Source organism: Leptonychotes weddellii, chromosome 3 (assembly GCF_054177405.1).
Source record: "Leptonychotes weddellii isolate Sample4059 chromosome 3, ASM5417740v2, whole genome shotgun sequence".
Classification (NCBI taxonomy): Eukaryota; Metazoa; Chordata; class Mammalia; order Carnivora; family Phocidae; genus Leptonychotes; species Leptonychotes weddellii.
Window position 1 is genome coordinate 128,416,424 of NC_138371.1, and position 26,181 is coordinate 128,442,604.

Below are 26,181 nucleotides of genomic sequence, written 5' to 3' on the forward strand. Positions count from 1 at the left end.
CTATCCGTTATTTTGGTGGATGAAGACTTATTGATGTCTTTGTGACAGATTAAACTGTAAAGCAATTAAGACCTTATTATAGTATGACTCCATGTTTTATTTTATTTTAAAGATTTTATTTATTTATTTGAAGGAGAGAGAGAGCATGCGCACAAGTGGGGGATTGGAGCAGAGGGAGAGGGAGGAGCAGGCTCTCCCCGCTAAGCAGGGAGCCTGATGCAGGGCTAATTCCAAGACCCTGGGATCATGACCTGAGCTGAAGGCAGATGCCCAACCTACTGAGCCACCCAGATGCCCCCAGTATGACTCCATATTTTAAAATAATGTATGCCAGTCGGAATAAAAAAAAAGTTAAAGACCAAGAAAACACCAAGGTGTTATAGTGATTTCTCTGGGAAGTAGCAGGGTTATAGGTAGTCTGTCTTTATCTGTATTTTGTAATATTTTATCTGCTTGAAATTTATCAGTCCAGGTTGGATGCTGGATATAAACACTGTGAGGTGGGGGTGCCTGGCTGCCTCAGTCCGTGGAGCATGTGACTCTTGATCTCAGGGTTTTGAGTCCAAGCCCCCATGTTGGGTTTACTTAAAAAAAAAAAAAGAAGATATTACTTAAAAAGAAAATCTCAAAAAAGAAAATAAAAGAACAGCAACACAGAAATATAAACACTGTGAGACGGCTACTATAAGGGCTTTGCTGCTGCGCCTCTGCAAACTGGACACATCCCTTGGCCTGCGTTCCACCAAGAATTACAGGGTAGTAGAGAAAGTCCAGGCAACGACAAGATCCTAGATGTGGCCTGGGAGTACCCTCTCTCCAGCATCCTTGAATTTCCTTCACTACTCAGGCCAGTAATGTCATCCATGGATCAATGCTATGTGTCTTTTCTGCTTTGCCACCTGGGCTCCTGAGTGTTCCTGGAATGATCACAAAGCAGGACTAGCAATGCTATAGAAATATCTAATTTTACTTTTCTACCATGGCTGGGGATTCAGCAGTACCTGTCAATCCTTTTACTTGGTTCATTTCCTCTCCCACCCTAGCTCAGTGACTGTTTCAATTCATTAATATTGTCAAACTACTCAAAGCTTCTCACTCTCAGCAAGCAATCTTGATGTCTTTATAAATGAGTAAACTGAAGCTAAAAGGGCATGACTGTTTCAATTTCCTCCCTGATACCAACTTATCCATAGTCCTACCTTCTTATAAAAAAGGAAAACCTTACCTTCTTACCAAAAATGACTTTATTCCTTGTTGAAGACCAACCTATCCACCTACCCTTGTTGGTATTCCCATTCTGCCTCCTTTGGAGTCTCTCTTAATGAAAACATCACTACCACAAATCTCTCATGATTAAGAGTCAATGTGCAGCCATCATCCTGACAACCAATTTCTAGTTTTCATTTCATATCCAAACCACATACACACCATGAACCACTTTTCATTCCTCTATAATTGGGGTTTTTTCTTTCTTAAGATGCTTTTAAAATTTTTATTTATTTGACAGAGAGAGACAGCGAGAGAGGGAACACAAGCAGGGGGAGTGGGAGAGGGAGAAACAGGATTCCTGCTGAGCAGGGAGTCCGACGCGGGGCTCGATCCCAGGACCCCGGGATCATGACCTGAGCTGAAGGTAGATGCTTAACTGACTGAGCCACCCAGGCGTCCATTTATTTTTTAAAGTTTTTATTCATATTCCAGTTAATTAACATACAGTCTAATATTAGTTTCAGATGTACAATATAATTGGAGTTCTGCCACCCCAAACCCTGGTGAAACTACTAGAAGGGCTTCAAGGACTTTTTAACTGTAAAATTCAATGGACTTTTTTTTTGTTCTAGATCTATAATTAATCCTTGATGCTCTCTATTCCTTTGGCTTCTTGGATCTTAAATTCTTCTGCTTCTCTACATACCTTTCTAGTCACTCTTTTCATTACAGGCTCCTCTTTCCCTGTCTGTCTCTTCAATGTTTAATGTTGCCCAAAGTCATTTTCCTAGGTTATCTCACCCATTCTGAGATTTGAATTACTACCAGTATGCTGATGATACTCAAAAATAGGATCTCTAGCCTAGATCTAGATACTCAGACTTGTGTGTTCAGACAACTCTCTAGATATTACGGAGGGATCTCAAACTTAAGAGGTCTAAAAATGAACTCACTGTCTTGCCACCAGGTAGATACTAATAAGTGGTACAACTGTTTATCCATTTGCTAAAAACGTACGTCTTGGCTTTATTTCTATCTTCCACCAGATAACTGAGTAAGTCTGTTGAGCTTTCTATAAATTGGTAAAGTTCTGTAAAGAATAAATCAAGAACCTACCTTAAACTTTATTTTTGGCTTTTGTGTTTCTGTAGAGGCCTTTCCTTTTTCTGCTTCCTCTTCCCCATCAGAATCACTATGAGAATCTGATGATTTAGACTCTTCTAGGGTACCAAGTGGCTTTTCATTGACCTTACTAGAAAGCAGATCGCCAGAGTGTGGAATGAAATCATCAGGTTTTTCCCATCTGGATTCTATTCAACACATTTTAATAGTCATGTTATTTAGTTACCAACTCTATTCAGAAGTAATTCCCAATATAACACTCCCTGTCACTTACAAATGTATTATTTTTTTAACTTCTTCATAATACATTAAACAACAGCACTGGATCTATTTTACACTATCACTTGATCAAGAATAAGTAAGAGTTCCCAAAGCCCTTGCTCTTTTATCTTTTGAGAGTTGGGTTTCAATCTGGATTCCAGATGTATAAACTACAGCCCCAGTAGAAAGAAACTTAAGAATTGGGCAATGCCTTCTAAGGACTGTCACACTTTATCTGACACCAGTATCAGGAAACATGTGCTTATGAGCACACATCAGATTTCCTGGAATTTATCACAAAGATTTCCTGGGATCCTCACAGAGTGATACCATACTGTGAAGACCTGAATGAATGTAATTTGTCATTTTTATACTAAGAAAAAAATAATCTCCATTGAACTCTACTGCCATCCAGTGGTTTATTGGGCTTTTAGTAAAATGATAGCATTTCTTTCTTTTTTTTTTTTTTAAAGATTTTATTTATCTGACAGAGACACAGCAAGAGAGGGAACTTGTACAAGCAGGGGGAGCGGAAGAGGGAGAAGCAGGCTTCCCGCTGAGCAGCGAGCCCTATGCGGGGCTCGATCCCAGGATCCTGGGATCATGACCTGCCGAAGGCAGACGCTTAATGACTGAGCCACCCAGGCGCCCCATGTTAGCATTTCTAATTATCTTGCAATTAGTCTCTATTTTTAGTGTAATAAAAGGGAAGGGGATGCTAAGATTTACTGTCCAACTGAGACAGTTTTAAGAGCGAAAGGGGCTGTATCAATAATTATACTTGTCTACACATAAGCTGAAACTGTTTGAGGACAAATCAATTTGTACAGCCTCTTATTAAAAGAGGGTGCTTTCCAGGGCGCCTGGCTGGCTCAGTCAATGGAGCATGCGACTCTTGATCTCAGGGTTGTAAGTTTGAGCCCCACACTGGGTGTAGCGATTACTTAAGATTTTATTTATTTATTTGACAGAGGGAACACAAGCAGGGGGAGTGAGAGAGGGAGAAGCAGGCTTCCCACTGAGCAGGGAGCCTGATGTGGGGCTTGATCCCAGGACTCTGCGATCATGACCTGAGCCGAAGGCAGATGCTTAACAAGTGAGCCACCCAGGCGCCCCAAAAATAAAATCTTAAAAAAAAAAAAAAAAGGGTGCTTTCCAACAATAAAAAAAAAAAAACCACATTATTTCCTTATGCATATTTCACATGAATAACAAAAAAACTTTCAGGAAATAATTTAAGCACCTACTATGTATCAGGTATTGTTCTGGGAACTTTATAGATACCTGACCTTCATGACCCGAGAATATACATGATCACCTCAATTTTACATAAGAGCAGCTACATGTTTAGTGACTTTTTTTTTTGAAGGAATTTTTTTTTTTTTAAAGATTTATTTATTTTGACAGAGAGAGACACAGCGAGAGAGGGAACACAAGCAGGGGGAGTGGGAGAGGGAGAAGCAGGCTTCCCTCCGAGCAGGGAGCCCGATGCAGGGCTCGATCCCAGGACCCTGAGATCATGACCTGAGCCGAAGGCAGACGCTTAACGACTGAGCCACCCAGGCGCCCCCAGGTTTAGTGACTTTTATATAGCTGGTAAGGGAAGAAGCTATGCATTAAGCTCAGATCCAACTCTCCACCTATATAACTATATTATTTTATCTTTAGAAACTTTCAGTACCTCAATTTTACTGAGCTAGAACCATTACTATCGTTGGGCAGACTAGGTATCTACTTGGAGGCTAAAAGGGCTTTTTCCTCCTAAAAGATTTAATGCTATGTGTTTGGATAGTAGAAATTTAATAAATAATTAAATAAAGCCTCTCAAAGTTATACTGACACCATACATACTTTGGTAAATTTAATTGTAGGAGAAACTACAATTACTTGCTGATCCATTTTATAAAATTAAATTAGAAAAAACGTCAACTTGAAAAACTTAGGTAATAATTAGGTAACAATAGTTATGCATGTTTTATAAATATTTACAAATAACTGAAACATTATTAAATTAGTAAAAGTGAAAATTTGACAATCTCAGCCACTGCTAAAATAACTTCAGTTTTGTTTTTTAGAAAAGGAAAAGGCAAGTTGAATTAGGTGATTTCTAAGGTACGTTTCAAGGTAATGATTATATTTCTACAATAATCATAACAAAAGTCAATAATGATAAAGTAAAAATGATTTTTAAAATTTGTGAATGGAGTATCAATTGAGAATGAGCAGCACAGTATATTATATACGAAAATCTTCCTGCTTTTCCACTGTATAGTTTTTAAATTACAAAATACCCACATGCTATGAATATATGTTGATCACTATACTAAAATTCCCAAGTTCCCTTCATTAGCAGGCTAATAAGCAGTTCGAGGTACAATTTTATATAATTAGGATAATCAAAGGTAGTACTTACCTCCTGTTTCTATATTATAATAGTAGGTATAACCATCTTCACTTACTCCTTCTACCCAAACAGTCTTCCCTGCTGTCTAATGGGAGGAAAAAAACAGCATAAACTGAAGATAATGATGAAGTTACACTCTATTAAAATAACTAAGGCAGAGTCAGCTACCTTCCCTTTCCTCTGAACACCTGGGAGTGAGAGGGGCAGTACTGATTATGGAAGCTTGGTTTGTGTTAATCATGAACTAACTTTCAGAGAGAGAATGTCACACCTCTGAAAGATAGGAGCAATTCTCGGCCGATGGACAAGGACATCTGAATGGCAACCAACTATAAATCAACTGATAATATTTGCCCTGCATGGAGTTTTTATGTAGATACCACTTTTCCACTTCCACCCAACCTCCTCACAAAAGCATTATAGGAAGAAAAGAACAAAGTGTGTGTAGGGGGGCTTATTTGGAAGTAAATTTGCTTAACAGAACTCTTTTATAAAAACCCCAGAAACCAATCAGTTTAAAGCAAAGACACTATCAATGTGCTTCAGTTACCTTTTTTAAGTTTCCTTGAAATCCTTCTGGTCTCTCCCACTGGGATGCTTAAAGCAAAATATACTTCATTAATAAAATTTTTTCACTTAAAAAGAAAAACAACTCAAAAAATTTAATTTGGCAAAAATTTACAAGACATTCAATGTGTACAAAGCACTACAGGCCTTTGAAAAATGAAAAAAAACAGTACATATCCCAGTGGTATTGTACAGAACATATGTGAATGATATTTAACCAAGAAGGAAGAACAGAATGAAGGATTCGAAGTTACTGGGACTTCCACAAGAATTATTAGACACAGGTAGGACTTCTCTTAAAGACTTCATGGAATTCAGGCTTGAAGTTTTTTTGTTTGTTTTAAAGATTTATTTATTTGAGAGCGAGCACACGCAAGTGAGTGTGTGCCCCTGTGCGCATGGGAGGCAGGGTAGAGGGAGAGAACCCTAAGCAGATTTCCTGGAGATCATGGAGCATGACGTGGGTCTTGATCCCACAACCCATGAAATGACGACCTGAGCCAAAACGAAGAGTTGGATGCTCAACTGACTGAGGCACCCAGGTGCCCCCAGGCTTTAAAAGTTTTTAAAAGCTTATTATACTATTTTTTTTTTTTAGTAATCTCTACACCCAACACAGGGCTCAAACTCATGACCCCAAGATTAAAAGTCATGTGCTTTTCCGGATGAGACAACCAGGTGCCCCAGGCTTGGTGAGTTCTGAAGGAATGAGATGGCTGTTTGACATCCTGAGGAGGGGAAAGTGAGAGATAGAATGAATGACTTAAGAGAAGCAAGATGAAAGACGCAAGAATTAAAAAACAGCTGACCCTTGAACAACACAGGTTTGAACTGTGCAGGTCCACTTTTAAGCAGATTTTTAAAAATATATATATTGGAAATTTTTTGAGAGAATTGTGAGTTTAAAAAAACAGATGAACCATGTAGTCTAGAAATACTGAAAAATTTAAGAAAAAGGTATTACTGTAAAAATACAGTGTGTAATACATATAACACACAAAATGTGTGTCAACTGTTTATGTCATCTGTAAGGCTTCCAGTCAACAGTAGGCTATTACTAGCTAAGTTTTTGGGGAGTCAAAAGTTATAAAATACCAATGATCCAGTAATTCCCAGTATACGGGCATATACTCAAAGAAAATGAAAACACTAACTTGAAAAGATAAATGCACCCCTATGTTTATTGCAGCATTACTTATATATTATAATAACATCTATCATTATATATAGACAGCACACAGAAGCAACCCAAGTGCTCACTGATAGATGAGTGGCTAAAAATGTGAGATACATAGCTCTCTCCCTCTTTCTCACACACACACACACACACACACACAATTACTCAGCCATAAACAATAAAATCTTGCCATTTCTGACAGCATGGATGAACCTAGAGGGTATTATGCTAAGTGATATAGATCAAACAGAGAAAGACAAATACCATATGATTTCACTTGCATGTACAGTCTAAAAAACAAAACAAAACAAATATAACCAGACTCTTAAATATTGAGAACTGCTGGTTGCCAGAAAGGAGGTGGATGGGGGGACAGGTGGAATAGGTGAAGGGGATGAACAGGTTTAAACTTCTGGTTATAAAATAAATAAGCCATGGAGATGAAGAAAAGGACAAGAGAGGGAATACAGTCAATAAAATTGCAATAGTGTTGGATGGTGACTACACTTGTGGTGAGCATGGGTTAATGTACAGAACTGTCAAATCACTATGTTGTATACCTGAAACTGATATAACACTGTATATCAACTATACTTGAAAAAAAAGTTATAAGCACATTTTCGACCACATGGGGTACGGAGGGGTCGGTGCCCCTAACACCTGTGTTGTTCAAGGGTTTTGCTGAGAGCAAGAGTATACACAGTAGGATGGTGAACAAAGGAAGCAAGCAACAGGAATTAGAAGGCAGAAACACAGAATTAATAGTTTTAAAAAAAATCTTTTTAAAAAAAGACTTTATTTACTTATTTATTTTAGAAAGAGGGAGGAAGGGGCGCCTGGGTGGCTCAGTTGCTTAAGCGTCTGCCTTTGGCTCAGGTCATGGTCTCAGGGTCTTGGGATTGAGCCCCTCAGTGGGCTCCCTGCTCAGCGGGGAGTCTGCTTCTCCCTCTGCCTGATGCTCCCCCCCGGCTTGTGCTGTCTCTCAAATAAATAAATAAAATCTTAAAAAAAAAAAGAAAAGAAAAAGGGAGGAAAAGAGAGAGCATGGGGGGTGAGATGCAGAGGGAGCAGGAGAGAGAGAGAATCTCAAGCAGACTCCACACTGAGCCAGGAGCCCGGCATGGGGCTCGATTCCACAACCCTGAGATCATGACCTGTGCTGAAATCAAGAGTCGGATGCTTAACCAACTGAGCCACCCAGGTGCCCCATTAATAAACAGTTTCTATGTAAATTTGAGAAAGACTTATGATCCTTAGCATATAATCATTTGTGGTTCACTGCTGACTAACACACACTTCTCTTAAGGCTCAGTGCAAACTGTGAGTGATTATTACTATTTCTATGTAGTCCTAAACTGTTATTCTAAAAATCATAATAATTACAATACTTAGAGCCCAAGGTTTTTTTCATAATTAACTCTGATCTCATTTCCTACCTTTCTGATCATTCTTTTTTTTCCTGGCTTTTCTCTCCTTTCCTTCAATAAATGTACTACCCACCCTTCATACTTCTCGTTCTCTTCTTTCTCCTTGTGATCTCATATACTCCTGAAAGTTAAGATAGTATCTACATTTCTAGACATAATTTATCTAATTCCAGACTCTAATCAGCTACTGAAAACTACCACATGAATGTTCTAGAGGTACCTCAACCTCAACATACCAAAAACTGAATTTATTATTGTCCCACTTTAACTTACTCTATTTCTGTATTCCATACCTCAGTAAATGGCACGATCATCCTCCTAGCCCTCCATGACACAGCCCCAATCTATTTTTCCAGCCTCTTTCTTCTGCTAGGACATCTTCAGAGAACTGTATATTTTACCTCCACCAGATGACTGTTTCCCAAACTTTCAAACTTTTTAAAGCTTCATATTGTTCCACCTGTTTGGAATGTTTGCTTCACCCTCACAATAACCTACTACAATCATTTTCAATCAAAATACGTATAAAGTGTCTATACTATGCCAGGCACTGTGTTTGGTGCTAGGGATATAAATGGTGAATAAGAAGACATCATTCCTGATGTTCTCCTCTTAATGTATAGATCAGTTCAAAAGTAATTTCTGCGATAATCTCTCAGATCCACATAATCACAATTAATCCCTCACCAATCGGAGTTCCTATACGATTTTACATCTCTATTACATTATAGCACTTTAAAACTCCTCCTTGTATAGTGTTTATTTCTGATCTTAAATTTTATATTTCTGGAGAGTAAGATGCTACATAAATGTATTTACTTATCTCAGAATTTATATGAAAAAATCCCTAATACATTTAGTTTTAAAGGAAAACAAAAAGATATTTTTGATATTCCCACTGGATAACACCATTGTGTATTTTATTAGAAAGTGATATCCAAAACATGAATAGGAGGGGGGTCTTCTCTACTACAAGACAGCTACATAAAAAAGAAAATGGTTCTGGTTCCCAGCATGGTTTTGGATAGAAAATCTCTCCCGCAGAATATTTTAAGAACCTCTGCAATTTGTAAAGTGGATCTAAAATGCCTCATTTCCATGTAAAATGCTTAATTTCCATGTAGTTCATACTTTTAAAAGATTTTATTGAGAAAATACAAAGCTTTAACTTATTTGTAAGGAACCCATTCTTAAAAAAAAAAAAATTTTTATTTGAGAGCGAGTGAGCGAGAGCACAAGAGGGGAGGCAGGGGTGAGGGAGACAGAGGGAGAAAGAGAAGCAGACTCACCGCTGACCAGGGAGCAAGACGCCAGCCTCTATGGGACTTGATCCCAGGACCCTGAGATCATGACCTGAGCCGAAGACAGATGCTTAACTGACTGAGCCACCCAGGTGCCCCATAAGGAACCCATTCTTAAGGCTCTGACTAAGTATGATATTGAGTCACTATAAGAAAGGTACCTTTTTAAAGGGCACATGACTTTTTTACCATTGTGGCAAAGATATAAAGTTATAGTCTTCCATTGCTTAAATGTTCCAATATTAACTAAAACAAAATAAATGGTCAGTTATCATTCTTACTAGTTCTATGCCTAAATGACCTACCTCCGGTGATAAGATCATAATAGTAATGGTAACCCTCAGAGGTTATGCCTTCTACCCATCTGCCCTTTGAGGGGTCTTTTTTCTTTTTCTTCTTTTCCTTCTGCTGATTTGATGCAGGGGTGGGTGGGACAGTGCTTGTTACTGGTGATATGCTTGGCTCTGAAATTTCTAGAGAAAAAGATATAAGAAAGGTGAAGTACCAACACACTTTTTTTTTTCCTGGTATAAAAACACTAATAATGTTACTCCAATCAAAAGCTTGACAAGAACATTCTTTTGGGAACTTGACAAATTATAAGAAAGCTCATTTGGAAAACTAAATATGCACAAATATCTAGAATTATAAAACAGAAGTGATAAAGGGAATCTAGTTCTATCAAATGTTAAAACTTATTCTAAAACAATTGGTACCAAAAAAAAGAAGTAAAACTGATCCAGGAGTAGGCAAACATATGAATGAAACAGAACAAAGAGTAAACAGACCCAAATGTAGATTCCTGGTGCTTCTTTTTTTTTTTTTTTTAATTATTATGTTATGTTAATCACCATACATTACATCATTAGTTTTTGATGTAGTGTTCCATGATTCATTGTTTGCGTATAACACCCAGTGTTCAGACTCCTGGTGCTTATTAGAAAAAGAAATCATTTAACAAATCATGTTGGATTAACTGGTTAATTATTTGGAACAAAGTAAAGCTATTCTCCACTCCATGGCCCCTCCCATGTTTGGACATCAATATAAACTTCAGATCAAAGATATATGTGAAAAAAAAAACAACAAAGTAAAATAACGTTAAAATTAACTGCATACAAATCCAAATATTCCGTATAGCAAAAATAAAAACAAAAAAATAAAACAAATAATGTAATGCTATGTTAATCATAATAGGATTAAAAATTTTTAAAAACTAAAAAAAAAAAAGACAAATATTTACAACAAACATGGCTCATGGTTAATGTTCATAACAAAGATTCCTTACAAATAAATCCAATATTCTAACAGAAGATCGACAAAAAGTACAAAGACAGCTTGTATTAGCTATCAATATATAAAACATATTCACACTTTGATTCTGCAATCTCATCTCTAGAGATTAAATTTACAGAGATAAATGTAAAAAAACATGCCTGCATAAGGGGGTTCACTGAAGCATTCATTCTAACAGTGAAAACTAAGCAACCTAAATGTTAGTCTGGAAGAGATTAGTTAAATAAGTTATGGCACTTTTATGGCATTTTGTTATGGTATTTTATACCCTTTATTAAATACTTATTACAAGTGCTCACTGTAATAAGCAGTTTATACCATTATGTTACTTAGTTTTTGTGAAAATCAGAGGTTGTATAGCTAGCAAGTGGCAATTCTGGTGGATTCCAAAGTCTGTGCTCCTAACCACTCTGTAGCCACTAAACATGATGTATATCCTTAATTATTTAAAAGAAAGGAAGTATATGACATGTTGAGGGAAAAAATAAAACCACCTCCAACTAGACTACAACGTGGAGTATAACTTAAAAAAGAAAATTCTTAAGATGTCTGGGATAATTTTAGAAGCAGTTAGTTTTTAAAAATCCTTTCTTTGTACTGCATTATGGTACTTTAAGGGGAATGTATATCCTATTTAAAAAAACAAGGCTATGAAAAATAATAGGAAAAATCCTCTTTGAATACATTTAAATACAAAATGCTAAGACTGATTTGCTCATAGGTTAGCATAACAAAACCTCTCAATCCATATAATTGATGAGATGAATTTTCAACGATGCCTCTTTAATTCTGCAGGAACACCTCTATCTTTTTCTCCTTTAAGCTTACAGCTTTATCCTCATGGAAATACAGCCCCCACCCCTTCCTTTTAACTAACAATGTCCAGGAGAATATTTTTAAAGTCTGGTTACATCTGTCCTTATTTGATGAGGGCAATACTGATTAACTTATTATTCTGCTTAAAAACTTAATGGAAAGAAGTTTTTAGAGTAAATAATATCATTCCATGTTGACTATCTCAACCATTATGCAAGATCAACAACTGGGACTGCTATATGCCTGGTTTAAAGACAATGGATTTGTCATGGAAGAAATGCTGACAGAAAAGTTCCCGAGTTAAAGCCTAAGTTCATCAACAAGATAGATACACTCTAATTAAATAAATGCCTTTTATCTGGAGCTGAGTTATCTTTAAACCCGCTAATTATTTACCTTCTTGCTGGTGACCATGTGGAAAAAAGGAAATGCTTATATACTGCTGGTGTATGTAAACTGACAAATATCCAGAATTATAAAACAGAAGTGATAAGGGGAATCTAGTTCTACCAGATGTTAAAAACTTATCCTAAAACAACTGGTACCAAAATAAACTGGTCCAACCACTATGGAGAACTTATGGAGGCTCCTCAAAAAATTAAAAATAGGTCTACCGTATGACCCAGCAATTTCATTTCTGGGTATATACTCACTGGAAATATAAGCAGGATTTCAAAGAGATATACGCATTCCCATACCTACTGCAGTATTACTCATAACAGCCAAGATATGTAAACAACCTTAATGCCCATCAACCAGATGAATGGATAAAAAAGATATAGTACATATATATAATGGGATACTATTCAGCTATGAGACAGGAGGATATCTTGCCATTTGCAACAACATGGATGGAACCTGAGCATATTGTGATAAGTGAGGTAAGTTAAAGAGAAGACAAGCATACTGTTATGATATCACTTTTATGTGGAATCTAAAAGAGTCAAACTCAGAAAACCAGAAAGTAAAACTGTTATTTCCAGGGGACAGGGGGTTGGGGGGTTAAGGCTGATACTGTTTAAGTTTATAAACTTGCAATGAGTAGTACATAAGCCACAGAGATTGAATGCATAGTATAATATAGACAACAATACTGTAATAGGTAATCTGATAAATGTTGCTTCAGTAGCAATCCCATTACAATATATAAATGTATCAAAGTAACACCTGCATAAACAATGTTTTATGTCAAATGTATCCAATTAAAAAAAAATTATCTACCTTCTAGTGGTAAAATCAGTAAACTTGTCCACAACAGACTAATTCACTCTAACTCAACCACATAAACAAACATAATTCATAGTTTTGACCATATGGATAAAGCAAACTGTGGTTATAATGCAAGGCCTATTTTTTAATGAATGGCTCTTTTTAGCCAAGTACCTAAAAAACTCAACTGTGCCTGAAATGAACACTGACCTAGGACAGAACTAGGACTAGCTAACCACCAAGGTAGTATGGTTATGAACGGAGGTGTTAAAAGATGAAGCTTTAAAAGTAAAACAAAAGTGCATGAGCAAAGTCCCATAGTCTAAATACAGCTATGATGCACAGGAAAAGCACTAAGAGTATACCCTGAGTGTATAACCTCTTTATGGAAACAATAACAGCTCAATGAGCATGACCTCTGATGTTAGTTTTAAAACATGCTGGCTGCTTTTTTACCTGACTCTAAGCCAAGCCTTTTCAAATCCTCTTGGTATGCTTTCAGGGCAGCTGCCTCCATTGCGGCAAACTCCTTTGATGCCTTTTCTTCTTCCTTTGCCTTGTCCAAGCTTTTCTGTTTAATCTATGTGAGACACATATAAAATTGAAAGCCAGATAAAGGACTGATACTTACATAGAAAAATTGGCAAAGAAAGAAATAAACTAAATTACCTCACTGATCCTCTTTGCCACATTTTCCTTATGATTCTTTCCTCTTTCGTGAAATTCAACACTCTTGAAAATTAATAAAAGAGAAAATGCAAAAGAAGGTTACATCAACATCATAATGTTCATAGTAAAGTAATAGTAAATATGGGAATGGGACATAACAAAATTGAAATTAAAATGATGGACAGAAAAATAATTTTAATGCAAATTGGTCCTTTTATCAAATGATGGGAGGGAACTGAACCATGTTATTTATTATTATATCCTCTGACTAGGTTTCCTTTGGTGCTTAAAATAAACTATGATGACCGAATCAATGGAGAAAAATACAAGGTACCCGTGATGACTAATCTAGTGAATATGATTGTAACGAGGACTCAAACAAGACATGAAGCCAAAAGAGGAGTGGAAAAAAAAAAAACTTCAAGAAACACCTCTCAACATAAAATGTTAAAACCATTAAGTCTCTAGAATTTGTACTGCTCTGGAAACACAGAGAATAAACAATAATATTAGAACTTATTCCTCCAAATTGAGAGAAAAGTAGACAGTAAGGAATTCCTTCTAAATCATAAACAAGTAACTTTTATACACTGTGGTAATGGTATGAAATGTACAACTCCAATGGAGGACAATTTGGCACTATCTACCAAAATTTGGCTGCTGGAATTGAGAACAAAGCTCCCTACGTACTGATGTGAAGAGAGCTCCAGGACATACTGTTCAATTTAAAAAACAAACAAATACCAAACTATGGTGAAGGATAGTGTGTATGGTATGCTACGTTTTACATATGTTGGAATTAAAACCTATGTGTGCATATAGAAACAATGAAGAATGGACAAGAAAATGAAAAAAAGTGGTAACTTACAAAAAATGATGGTGACTGGATGGGACAAAGGAGTGAGTGGATGTTATCACCTATTTAAAACAGTCAGGAATGCTCCCTAAATTGCAAATGTCTGGTTTTATGCAATAAGAAATTTCTGGTAAACCTTGCAAAATAAATTTTGTCAATCAAATCTTAGCTAAGCTATCCTAAAGTACTACCATGAATTCCTCTTTAAAGTGAGACATTGTAAAACAAAGGTTCACCTATTTTTCATATATCAGGTTTCCTAAATTATGCCACACAAAGAATATTCAAGGCCCACTCGAAAACAAAATAATTTTGTTTCTAATTAAAGGTTAAGTTGATGTATATTAACAATCCAAGGAGAAGAAAGACTATCATAGAAGAGATTATTTACTGTTCATGACTCCTAAAATTCACTGAACTGACTGGGTACCTCAACAGAAGAGAAACTATCAGTGATTTGTATAGATTTCAAAATTTGTGGCATTTATGTGTAAGGATGGCCTAAGTTAAGCAAGATAGTTGAGAGCTTTAGCAACTATTCAAAAGACCAAAAACCAAAACAAAACCCTGGAGAAAAATATCCCCAAACTCCTGTAGACAGTAGTAAATAAAAGTCTATCAAAGAAGTGTAACATTGTTAAAAATGGGGCCACTGTTCTGTTACGCATGCAACTCTATCAACTAAAAAGGATAGGAATATATATTTAAAAGATACCCAGGTGTTTACGTACTATGTATATATTATTATGACATGCACACAAAGGGGAAAAAATCAGTGATGCTTTTGTGTCTTAAAAGCTTAATCTAGGTTAAGAGATACAGTAATAAGGTGCTTAATAGAGCTTCTATTTTCATATTCCATGAAAGAGGTAATGATGTTCTTTAAAATTTAACCATTTATAGCTACAAAGCTCTGCAAATATGTTTATTTCTGGAGTAGAAAAGATTCAAAATAAACTACAATGTTCCTTTTTACATATTAAGGGCTTTGCCCTTTTATGTTTCTTTTTATATGGTAGTATTAAACATCATAATGTGGATAAACATGGATGAGATGACCCACTCAATGTCCATTTTCTGAATATGACTGAAAGACCATAGAGAAATAATTTGGCTTAATATATAATCAAATTTAAGCTGATGAAAAGGAAGAAGGCTCACGGCTTTCCTTCAAGAAATGAAAAGACAACAGAAATCTTTCAATGCTTTGAAAAATCAAGAACAATGTATATGAAAGTGCTTCGTAAATACTGAGTTTAGATCAAAAAGAAACACAGGAATACAATATTATTAAACTCTCTAAGAGTGGAAATATCATACAGGCCTATTGTCCGCTATCCAACACTTGCAGTAATCACAGAATTTCTTTGGTTGCGACTTCCAGTAGTCTGCCCTGAAAAAGGGAAAAACAAGTCTAAGCTTATTTATAATTAAAAAGGTAAAATTGTGCATCTTTTTACATCTTCTTAGAGTTTGAAGTATAAGCCCGTTACTGCATCTTGTCTTGTTACACACATTACCTTTAGTATTTAACTCACTGCAGCAGTTAGCTGAAATTGTTGCCACTAGAAAAGAAAAAGTCTGCGCCGGATTTAAAACTCCCTTTAATAAAATTGCTTTAAAAAAATTTTTTTTTTCTCATTTGCCACTGCCATCGGTGTGAAGAAATAAGATACATCTTGGAAAAGATTTATCTTCTCTATGCCTTTCCGGCATTTTGGGAGGTTGCTGTAATGGAGGCCTGAAGAAGCTCAAAGTTTGCTTTAAATCAAGTTATTTCCACCAAAAGAACAAAGAAAAAGACTCCTCTGGTGGGAGACTGGTTCCTCCGAGACTATCAGTTAATACAATTTGTTCCTGAACCTCAGGGCAAGAGAGAGTTGGAAAAGCCAAGGGACCTCTTAGCCCGCAAGACTTGGGGCCGGGGGGGGGGAGGGGGGGCGGGGGGCGGTGGAAGTCACTACGCTAACCAAGACTGGCCGTTTCTACCAGTCGGAGAAGGCGGCGGTGGCCGGAGTCCAACCCTAAAGTTTCACAATACCCCTGGGTTCACGCGCTACAGAAACGAATAGGGTGCTTGCGACCCCCAGCTGTGCAAGCGAGGGAGCACCCGGTCGCTTCGCGGGCAACAGTCCAACCTCAACTGGCCGCCAGCCTCCCTCCCGAAGCCCGAGCTTCAGGCCCCCAGGGCGCTCCGCAGGATAGCATTTCTAAGCGCCCAGAGAACCGGCCCTGCCGGTTTGGTGCCGGTCCCGAGCGAGTTAAGAGCACCTCCGTCACGCCTCCAGCCGAAGGGAGGTGGGGAGGGGGATGGTGGTGGAGGGCGAGACCCGGCGGAAAAAGGGCCGCCCAGAGGAACAACACCTCGTTGTTTAGAGCCTGAGACCCGACTCACATGACTGGACCAGCCGCTCCGCGCGTCGCCCCCGGGTCCGGCTCGAGCTCGTATTCCCCACGCGGGGCGAGTTGGGACCCGGCCGGCCGCGAGGCCCACCGGAGCCTCCAAACCCGAACACCTCCCTCTTTCCCTGTGACCAGGGTTCCACGGTTCGCAAGTACGGGTGCCCGGGCGACTCAAACCGCGTTCGAAATCTCCTCCTCCTCCCCTCCCCCTACGGGGCGGTACTCCGGGATCCTGAGAGGTGGGGTCGGTATAAAGGGGTTGAGGTCACCGAGAAGGGGTGAAAACGCGACGGGACCTGAGCCGAAGGACAGGAACGTCACGCGTCAAATCCCCGCATCATCCCGCCTTCACTCTCTCTTCCCCTGGGATCCAGAACCTCCACCCTTCTAGGCTCGCTGGCTCCTGGCCGAGGAGCTCGCGCGCCGCCTCCGCCCCGAACGCAAACAGCTGTTCCCCGAGACGTCGCCGCCCTCAACTTTGCCAACTAGTCCGCACGCACTTTGACCAGCGAAGCAACCCGGACCTGTAGGCTGGGGGCCGTTGGCGGAGTTAGAAAAAGAAAAGTGAAACAGCTGGTTTCGGTGCCGCGAGTTGCGGGGCTTTGCCTCAGAACTTTCCGGAGGCGGCGGAGTGACCCCGCCCCGCCCCCGCGCGCACGGGCCGAGCTAGTTCCTTCGTTCGGGGAGCGCGTGGGCAGCGGCGGCGGCGGCGGCGGCGCTGCGGCTCGAGTGGCGCAGAGGCGGCGGAGGGAGCAGCGGCTGGAGGAAGCCGAGCGGCAGTAGTCGGGGCGCGTGCGCTTGTCAGGTGAGTCACGGCGGCGTCTCTATCAGCACTTCCCATATGGTCTAGCGGTTAGGATTCCTGGTTTTCACCCAGGCGGCCCGGGTTCGACTCCCGGTATGGGAACGTGGTGGCATTTTTAAAAACCGAATGGGGAAACTCACTTATTTTATTTACAATATTCTGGCTCTCTTCTTGTCTCGTTCTCGTGATGTTTGTGAAAAACGAGCATTAGTGTAGTCTTTGGTGACTTCGTGACCCGGGCGGCTGAAGGAGCGAGTACGCTGTGGTCCCTCGCCTCCCTCCTCTGGCTGGGGGGCTGAGCCGCCAGGGAGTTTCACTTTCCAGGGGCTGCCCTCCCGCTCTTCCGCCCCGAGTCCTTTTCCAGGCGCTCGGGAGGTGATGATTAACTCTGGCCTCGCTTTATCTCCTCCCAGCGCCCCCCCGGGGCCCACACCCTACGCGGCCGCGGTTTTCCGACCGTCCCAAGCGACGCGGGGCGTGTTCACCCCCTGCCCTCGGCGACGGGAGTCCGCACCCCGTTCGGAGTCCTCGTTCTCTTTCCGCCGGCTGTTTACGGGACCCGACCCCCGGCACAAAGCCGCCTGTCGCGGGGCGCGCGGCGGCGTGGCGGTCTGGCGAGCCTCTGCGCCTTAGGGCGCGCTTTCCCGTCCGCGCCGCTGCCCGTCACCGTACGATCGGCCGCGTGTCCACCCGGCTGTCCCGCAGCGGCCGAGCCCGCCGGCCAGCTCGGCCCAACCTGACCTCGGGGGCGCTCGTTTCAGCGCACCAAAGTCCCGCGGACTCCAGAGCCACAGACTTGAGTGCCACTGCCTGGGAAGGCCTCCGGGGAAGGGAATTCCCCCCGCCCGCCACCCCCCCCCCAATCCTCCCGCCCCGCTTTAAAGCGCGCACACAGACGCGCGCGCACATGCTGCGGAGAAGAAAAATACCACTACGATGAGATGTTTTTAAAGAAATTTAACTGTCCAAAGGGTCTAACGTTTTGAGCGCCGCGGATAGAAAAATCTTAGGGTGGAGGTGGGGCTTGGAAGAGAAAACTGGCTGGAGACTGGGGAGGGGATGTTATAACAAAGTTTCACTGTATTTTTAAATATAGAAGCCCTGTGTTTATTACAAAGAAGGGGCAGCTGTGTCAGCAGCATGTGAGCTGTAAATGAAACAAAAGCGTTATCTTAAACGCAAGCTGAAATTAGAAGATGGGGTGAGCTATAATGTTTAGTCCATTGGGCCTCTGGGAACAAATGGAGACTGAAAAAGTGGCTCTTGTGGATAGGTTTCTGGTCAGTGCCATTAATAAGAGCAGAAGATTGGTGGTTAATGTGCGCATTCCCAAACTTTTATATTTTAATTGCAGTGAGTTTTGAAATAATCTGTTAACGTAATCTGCATGATTAAGGATTAATCATTTTTACGTTGTAAGTAAACTTCCATAATTAAAAATATTTTATCTCTTCGTTAACTCAGATGTTTGAATATTTACGACAAGCACCATCACACGCTTTTGAAAGTTCCTCATCAGGTTCGTGTTAGTAGGTTGTGGGTACAGTACTGAATGGAATTGTATTTTCGCTCCTCTGATTAGCTTACGATTCACCTTGTGTGAATCTTCCACCTTCTCTCTACTCTGGGTTTACAGCCGTAAGTTCTGGAAAATACGTATCATTCAGAAACTTTAGATGGAGTTGCAAGAATTGTTGAGCAATTCTTGAATAGGTAATGCATGTGGAAAAGTTTTATTTATGTGGGGAAAGTTTCATTTGAATGAAGAGCGGGATTGTGTTATTAAGAAACCATTTACTATAAAGAATTCAGTCGGAATTTGGAAGGAAGGAAAGACCCCTCTGCCTAAGTAGGGCTTAACTCTACTTGACCTTGCATTTTGTGATGACTTGGTATCATATTGTGATTGGATGTGATTTTCAACTGAGCACCGAGGAATTGCAAATAGCTTTGCTTTATATGTATTTGAAGGTATGCTGAGGGAAGTGGTTTGGTGACAATATTTCTCAGACTCCTATATTGTTGTGTACCAGGCCAAACAGGGTAAGGCAGTATCTGAGTTGCAGAAGTTACTGCTGCAGGAACACAGGTGAGACATCACTTCTACTCCTGAGAACTGGCAAAGAGAGGTAGAGGGGAGAGTGTTTGCCCTGGACCTTGAAAAACTGGTTGGATTTCTCCTGGTGGGGAATGTGTGTCTTAAAGCTGAGGGGGGTGGAGGGTGGTGGATGGGTGGGGGGCTAGGAGGGGGAGGTGGGGTCAACAAGTATGAAGCTGGCAAATAGTCTGAACACAGTGCCTAGAGGGGGAGAGAGGCATGGGAGATCAAGCTGGGATGGTAGGAGAGAATTTCACCTTAATAAAGTTTGACTAGGTAATGGGTTCTTTTATCAAAGGAGTAGCATTTATGTTACTGGAGTTTTAAAAACATTTTCTTCTTTAAAAAAAACATATAGCAGTAATATGTGAAAACTGTTTTTAAAAAATTTAAGCAATATAGAGACTTGTGCCCATGTTTTATGTTTGCCTGTTGAATATTAATTTTTAATTAGTAGAATGAGAAAAGCAATCAGAATTCAATTGAAAAGAATGAAATCTAGGTTTAAATCATGAGCATTATATGCAACTATATTCTTACTAGCATGCTTTATTGAAAATGACCTTAATATTTTAAGATTGAGCTGCTTGTTACTGTCACTAAGGCATACACCTTAAACTGGTTAAGGCTTGGTGATAAATTTGTAAAGCTTCATTCATAAGCTTGTGCCTTGTTACCAAAAAGGCCGTTGGTAGTCATGTTTTAGGTGTCCTCCCTTGGGCCACAGAGTAAAGCGATACTAATTGAATGGTACATATTTACCTAAGTAGTCTCTTTAATATTTGCTACTATTAGGTGCAATCAGAAGATATGTGACCATTTAAGGAATGTTTTCACAGATGAACACCTATATTAAAGAAATATAAGGGATTAAAAAATGATGGCATTTAAAATCCAAGGACTTTACCGTGGTCGAATATTATCTGGCCTCTACTCCCCCAACTTCATCTCCTACCTTCTCCGCCTCTTCATTATACATAGCCACACTGGCTTCCTTTTTGTTCCTTGACCATGCCAAACTTGTTCTTTTCTCACTTTTATTTCTTGGTGTTACCACTGCCTAGAATATTTATATTTCAGGTCAACATTACCTCCTCAGTGAGGTCTTTCTGATCATCCTTTTCTTTTGGTTACTTTACTCTCTTTTGTTTTCTCCTTTTTCTTAATACTTGAAATAAACACTTTTTTTTTTCTATTTATTTGTTATCTTTTTTCCACTTGAGTATAAGCTCCATGAGGGTAAGGATACTGAATAGTGAAATCATTCTTGCTCTTTAAGATTCAAACAATAGTGAAGTAGTTGGAACCCTCATGCAATGCTGGTAGACTGTAAAGTGATGTGCAGTCTCTTTGGAAAACAGGATGGCAGTTCCCTCAAAATGTTAAACATAGTTACCATACGACCCAGCCTTTCCATTCAAGAGAAATTAAAACGCGCCTGCACAAAAACTTGTACACATGTTTAGAAGAACATTATTCATAAGCAGAAAGTGAAAGTGCAAATATCAACTGAATAATAAAACGAGATGTATCTATACAATCAAATATTATTTGGCAATAAAAGAGAATGAACTTATACATACCACAACATGGATCAGTTTCAAGATTGTTATGCTAAGCAGAAGAAGCCAGCTCAAAAGACCACATTTTATATGATTTCATTTATATGAACTGTCCATAATAGGCAATTCTATAAGAGAAAGAGGATAGATAGATTATGGTTGCCTAGGATTGGGAGGTGAGGGGGCAGTGGTTACAGGGCTCAGAGTGACTGCTAATGGAGATAAAGGTTACTTTTTAGAGTGATTGTCCTAAAATAATCTAATAATGATAATGGTTGCACAACTCAGTAAATAACCTAAACACTAAATTCTACTCTTTGAATGGGTGAACTATGATATGTAGATTATATCAACAAAACTTAAAAAAAAAAGATTGAAGGGGCACCTGGGTGGCTCAGTCGTTAAGCGTCTGCCTTCGGCTCAGGTCATGATCCCAGGGTCCTGGGATCGAGCCCCGCATCGGGCTCCCTGCTCGGCGGGAAGCCTGCTTCTCTCTCTCCCACTCCCCCTGCTTGTGTTCCGTCTCTCACTGTGTCTCTCTGTCAAATAAATAAATAAAATCTTTAAAAAAAAAAAAAAGATTGAAGTAGTAAAAAGCATATATAATATTTTGTCTTTGCATTTTATATTTATCATCTGGATAGTAAGCATTTAAAAATATTAGTGGAATAATTTAACACTACAGTTCTAGCTCCTAGATAGTCCAGGAATGGAGCAAGTGTTCAGTAAATAGCTGATGAAGGAGGTTAACCTTATAGAAAATTATGATACGATGTATAGTGTGATAAATGCTCAGAGGGAACTAAGCCAAGAGTTATATGGGTTTGAAGGCCTCCAAAATACCACATCTGGATTCATGTGAAGTGAATGGGGAAAGGCCTCCTGTAGGAGGCAACATTTCGGATGGGCTTTGATGTCTGGCTAGGCTTTTGCTGGTGGAGATGATGTGGTGGAAAGCAAGGCATTAAGAAGGAAGCAGGCAGGAGCAGAGGCACATTAACAGTTGCTAGCACATTTTGGCTGAACTGAGGGTACAAGTAGGATAGGAATTGGAAATAAGGCTGCAAAAATAGATTAGGGCCTGCAGCAGACAATGTCCGTGCTGTCAGATCTCTGGTGTCTTTATCATCCCCCCAACCACTAGTATGCTTCCAGGGGTGCTTCTCTACTTGCAGAGCGCTGGAAGTGCTTGGGGGTTTATTCCCTCACCCCTAATGAGACTCCAATTCAGACTGTCCAGTCGAGAATAACTTTGAAGCAGGGACTTTGACTTGTTCCTTTCTGTACCATCAGCACCTGGAACAGTGTGCTTGGCACTCAGAGAGTATGCAAAAACTATTTGAATGAATGAATGAAAACCAGGAAAGTGGAAGGTCTTTTCAAAGTGAAGTTTATTTTATAGATCCCCTTAACTCTTCCAGAGCACTCAGGAAATTTTGGAAGGTTCTGATTGTGAAGGTCTTTGAATTTGGGTATAAGGAATTTACTTAGCTGGGAGAAGGGATTTCTAGTAATATAAGTGTTTTGATGAAATTATTTTGGTAGTAGTGTGCAGGATGAGCTGGAGAAAGGAGGGATTGTGTTCGTAGTGTCCACTCTCATCTTCCTGTTCCTGCTCCCCCTCTCTCTTTGGGTTAGGCCTTAAACAAGGTGGAGTGTCTCCAGAAGTACAGAAATAATTTAATAGCTCTCCTTGTCTCTATTCTCTCCTTAAATAGGGTGGTAGCAGCAGAATACAAAGGATGAGATTTAAAAAAAAGGTAAAATGGAAGAAAAAATTGAAGATGTCAGGAAGTAAATACCTCTAAAAGAAATAGGGAGGTTACAAAGCATCGTTTTTTGTTGTTGTTGTTTGTTTTTTTGGTGAGAACAGACAATTTTTGCTCCTAGGGTTGGTCAGACAGTAAACTACTATTGCCCACCTGTATGTGTATGTGGGTGTGGCTTTTTGAATACTAAAATTGTACATTGAATCCAGAGACAAATTTAAGGCTGTGAGACTGCCACCCTGTGGACAGTATAACTTAAACCTAATATCGTCAAGAATTCTAATAAAACTTCATTCATTTGAAATTCACTATTTTAGAACTCATTACGGTTCTTCTATATCGGTATATGTGGGTTATGGTAATTAAATGGCAAGTTGAAATTTGTTTTCTGAACTTTTTCTGAGGCTTTTAAATAAAGGAAATTTAAAATACAATCAATAGCTTTAGGAAGTTGCAAAGAAATTTAAGAATGCTTTTTAGATACTTATTTGCTCCAGAAATTTCTTATCAAAAAGTGTGTTTTTTAAAACATTGTGGCGGGGACGCCTGGGTGGCTGAGTTGGGTAAGTATCTGCCTTCAGCTCAGATCATGATCTCAGGGTACTGGGATTGAGTCCCGCATCTGCTTCTCCCTCTGCCTGCAGCTCCGCCCCCCCCCCCCCCCCCCGCTTGTGTGTTCTCTCGCTCTCTCACATAAATAAATAAATAAATCTAAAAAAAAAAAACAAAAACCAAAAAAACATTGTGGCATGTTGTAAAATAGTCTTTTTTTCCTTCTATTGTACTCATTTTTTCATCCAATGTTATAATACATATGGTACTGTTTTTGACAGTTGTAGCTCTTGAGAAATATTTGAAAAGTCTCCACCCTCCCCCTTCTTTGGCTAAGTGAAAGTGACCTTCCCTTCTCATTTTTTGTAGAGTTGGATTTTATTGTTAGAAGTTCTCCAGACTAAAAAAAAAATGTTCTCCAGACTTTGATAAATTGCCTTAAGTGTATTTATGTAAATAATTTGGATTTTATTCAATGTTACTTATTTAGAAGGGCAGTCTGCTCACAAATTAAACTGGTAAACTAGCTTGAATCAAAATGAAATAGAGATTGTGAAAGACTTATTTGCTCTCTGCAACTCAGGAAATGGTTCCGTCTAGAACTCGACAAAATAAAACTTTCCTCGCAGAAGAGCTCTTTACAGCCCAGTGTTGTAAATGGCTTGTATTCCCTGAGGTGTCAGGAGGGGTGGAGTAGCCATTTAGCGCTTGAAATTTGTGTTAACAGTAAAGCAGAAGTGGACTTAAGCGGCATTCTGAGGTCAGCAATTGTCTATTCTTTCTGAATGTGGTATCTAGGCTGAGGAGGAGAGTGGGTGAAGTATCAACTGGACCCCAGCCCCTTAAGTTACCTGATACTTCATCTTAAGGACCTTACATTTTGGTAACGAAGAGATTTTCAAATAGAATGTCAATGATTTTAAGTAATTAAATATTTCTGAATTTTTCTCAGAAGTATAGCATGGCACATATGATGATATACTTTAAATGGTTTCGTTTTATTTAACCTTTTCAAAGTAAATGAATGGGACTGGGGTGACTTTTCATAAATTTTTTTTGCAACATTTATATCTTATATTCTACAGTTGATGTATACTCTAATTTATATGAAGTAGACCATGAATCTTGAAAATGCAAATGTTTATCTAGGTTTACAAGGTACATTGCTGTATAAAAAAACAGTATTATTTAGATATTATTTAAGGTTTGGAAAGTAACTTTCAAAATACTTCATGGTTCATTTGCTCCTTTCCTAAGTATTGTGACAAAGAGCCAGTAAAGTTAGAGATGTATTTATAGTGATTTCATTATCATATCATTTTTAAAACTGTAAATGATATTGTACTTATATAAAGAAAATTTTAGTTTGATCTTTAGCCTGCACTTTGTTATTGTACCGTATCTGACTTTTTATGCTGGAATGGTGACTGTTTTAGGATTAATGGCAGTTAGCGTTTCCTTTTACTTCTCAGGGGGTTCATTTTCACAAATGTAAATATAAAATATTTTGTTCTCTGAAAAGTAATTCCACTATAGGTGACTTGAATTTTGATAAAGGAATAACAATGGTTTCGTAAGTTTTGTGTGCGCACCTGTATGTGCAAATTTAACATTTTATTTTTGAATTCAGACTACTTACTATTAAATAAGTAACTTTGATTTAAACATTTTTTTTTTTTTTGCTTTATTTTAGATCTCTGGGAAGGTATTTAGCTAGTGATTTCTATGTCCAGACAGTCCTACTAGACGATCTTAAATCTTTATTTGTAGTTTAATCTTTTAATTTAGTAAAACTTTCTTTTGGATTTAAAATCCCAAGACCAGGATACATTTCTGATTTAGGATGTGTTGATGTATTGCTTTGTGTATAGCTTTTTATCTGTTTCCAGATTTAATTAAACATTTAATTCAAACTTCAAGGTTGTAATGGGAGTTGTTTTACCCTAGCTTTCCTGACATCTGTATTTATCACTGATACTCCCTTATGCCAAGGGATACAGATGACCCTATTGACTGGGAAGGTTAGGGCCCTGCCACTCAATCACCCACTGAGTAGGGCAGGCACTGACCCAGTTGTAAGAGCTGAAGTAGGAAGGAAGAGTGTGACAGAAAGAGATTGACTGCAGACACAGTCCCAGCACTCTGGGAAGGTACACAGGTGTGGGTAAGGGTGAAGGGAAGTGTCATGATGGAAGGCAGAATATAGGCTTAAGGAGTTCCAAGCAGGCAGTTGGCATCAGGGAATTTCAGATATGAGTAGGAATGCCATTTCTTTTATTTGTTTGTCCTTTTTTTTTTTTTTTTTTTTTTTGCCACTGCACATGAACCACAATTTTATTGTTCCTTAAAATCCTGCTTTCAAAGACTGTCTCTTTTCCATTTTCATTATTTTCTAGAATGTCTTGGGTTAGTTTATGGTGCATGTTTTGAGGGGGCTTTTTACCACAGCTTTGTAGGAAAAAGAAAGCACAAAGTTTATATAAAAGCAAAACTTCAGACTCAATAGAATGGCTGCTATAAAAAAAAAAGACAGGAAATAACAAGTGTTGGAGAGAATGTGGAGAAATCGGAGCCCTTGTATACTATTCATGGGAATGTAAAATGGTACAGCCACTGTGGAAAGCATTATGGTGGTTCCTCAAAAAAATTTGAAATCATATTACTGTCTGATCCAGCAA

General features: G+C 39.0%; 2 protein-coding genes, 1 long non-coding RNA gene and 1 other non-coding gene across 7 annotated transcripts in view; 3 read left to right on the top strand and 1 right to left on the bottom strand.

Annotated features, from left to right (window-relative positions):
* The window catches only part of WBP4 (WW domain binding protein 4), a 39,556-nt gene extending 22,668 nt beyond the window's left edge, over window positions 1–16,888 (bottom strand). The window contains exons 1-9 of one of the 3 annotated variants that reach the window (XM_081814996.1): window positions 16,710–16,885; window positions 15,635–15,707; window positions 13,459–13,521; window positions 13,246–13,369; window positions 9,774–9,941; window positions 5,547–5,593; window positions 5,006–5,081; window positions 2,326–2,519; window positions 123–584 (exon numbers count right to left, since the gene is read on the bottom strand). In XM_081814996.1, coding sequence (XP_081671122.1) covers window positions 582–584; window positions 2,326–2,519; window positions 5,006–5,081; window positions 5,547–5,593; window positions 9,774–9,941; window positions 13,246–13,369; window positions 13,459–13,521; window positions 15,635–15,707; window positions 16,710–16,711 — 750 coding nt within the window. In that variant the 5' untranslated portion in view covers window positions 16,712–16,885 and the 3' untranslated portion in view covers window positions 123–581. Of the gene's footprint in view, window positions 1–122; window positions 585–653; window positions 918–2,325; window positions 2,520–5,005; window positions 5,082–5,546; window positions 5,594–9,773; window positions 9,942–13,245; window positions 13,370–13,458; window positions 13,522–15,634; window positions 15,708–16,709 lie in introns of those variants that run through there. The other 2 variants (XM_081814998.1, XM_081814997.1) reach the window with 2 other exon arrangements.
* Window positions 16,889–17,013: 125 nt separating this feature from the next.
* The window catches only part of ELF1 (E74 like ETS transcription factor 1), a 108,297-nt gene continuing 99,129 nt past the window's right edge, over window positions 17,014–26,181 (top strand). Inside the window, exon 1 of one of the 2 annotated variants that reach the window (XM_031036593.2) lies at window positions 17,014–17,522. The gene's annotated coding sequence lies outside the window, so the exon portion shown is untranslated. The remainder of the gene's footprint in view (window positions 17,523–26,181) is intronic. The other variant, XM_031036592.2, reaches the window with a different exon arrangement.
* Window positions 17,553–17,624, top strand: TRNAE-UUC (transfer RNA glutamic acid (anticodon UUC)). Its single transcript has one exon. It is a non-coding gene; the product is annotated as a tRNA-Glu (tRNA).
* On the top strand, window positions 20,009–24,171 carry LOC145720655 (uncharacterized). The gene is made up of 2 exons (XR_014143794.1): window positions 20,009–21,571; window positions 21,780–24,171. It is a non-coding gene; the product is annotated as an uncharacterized LOC145720655 (long non-coding RNA).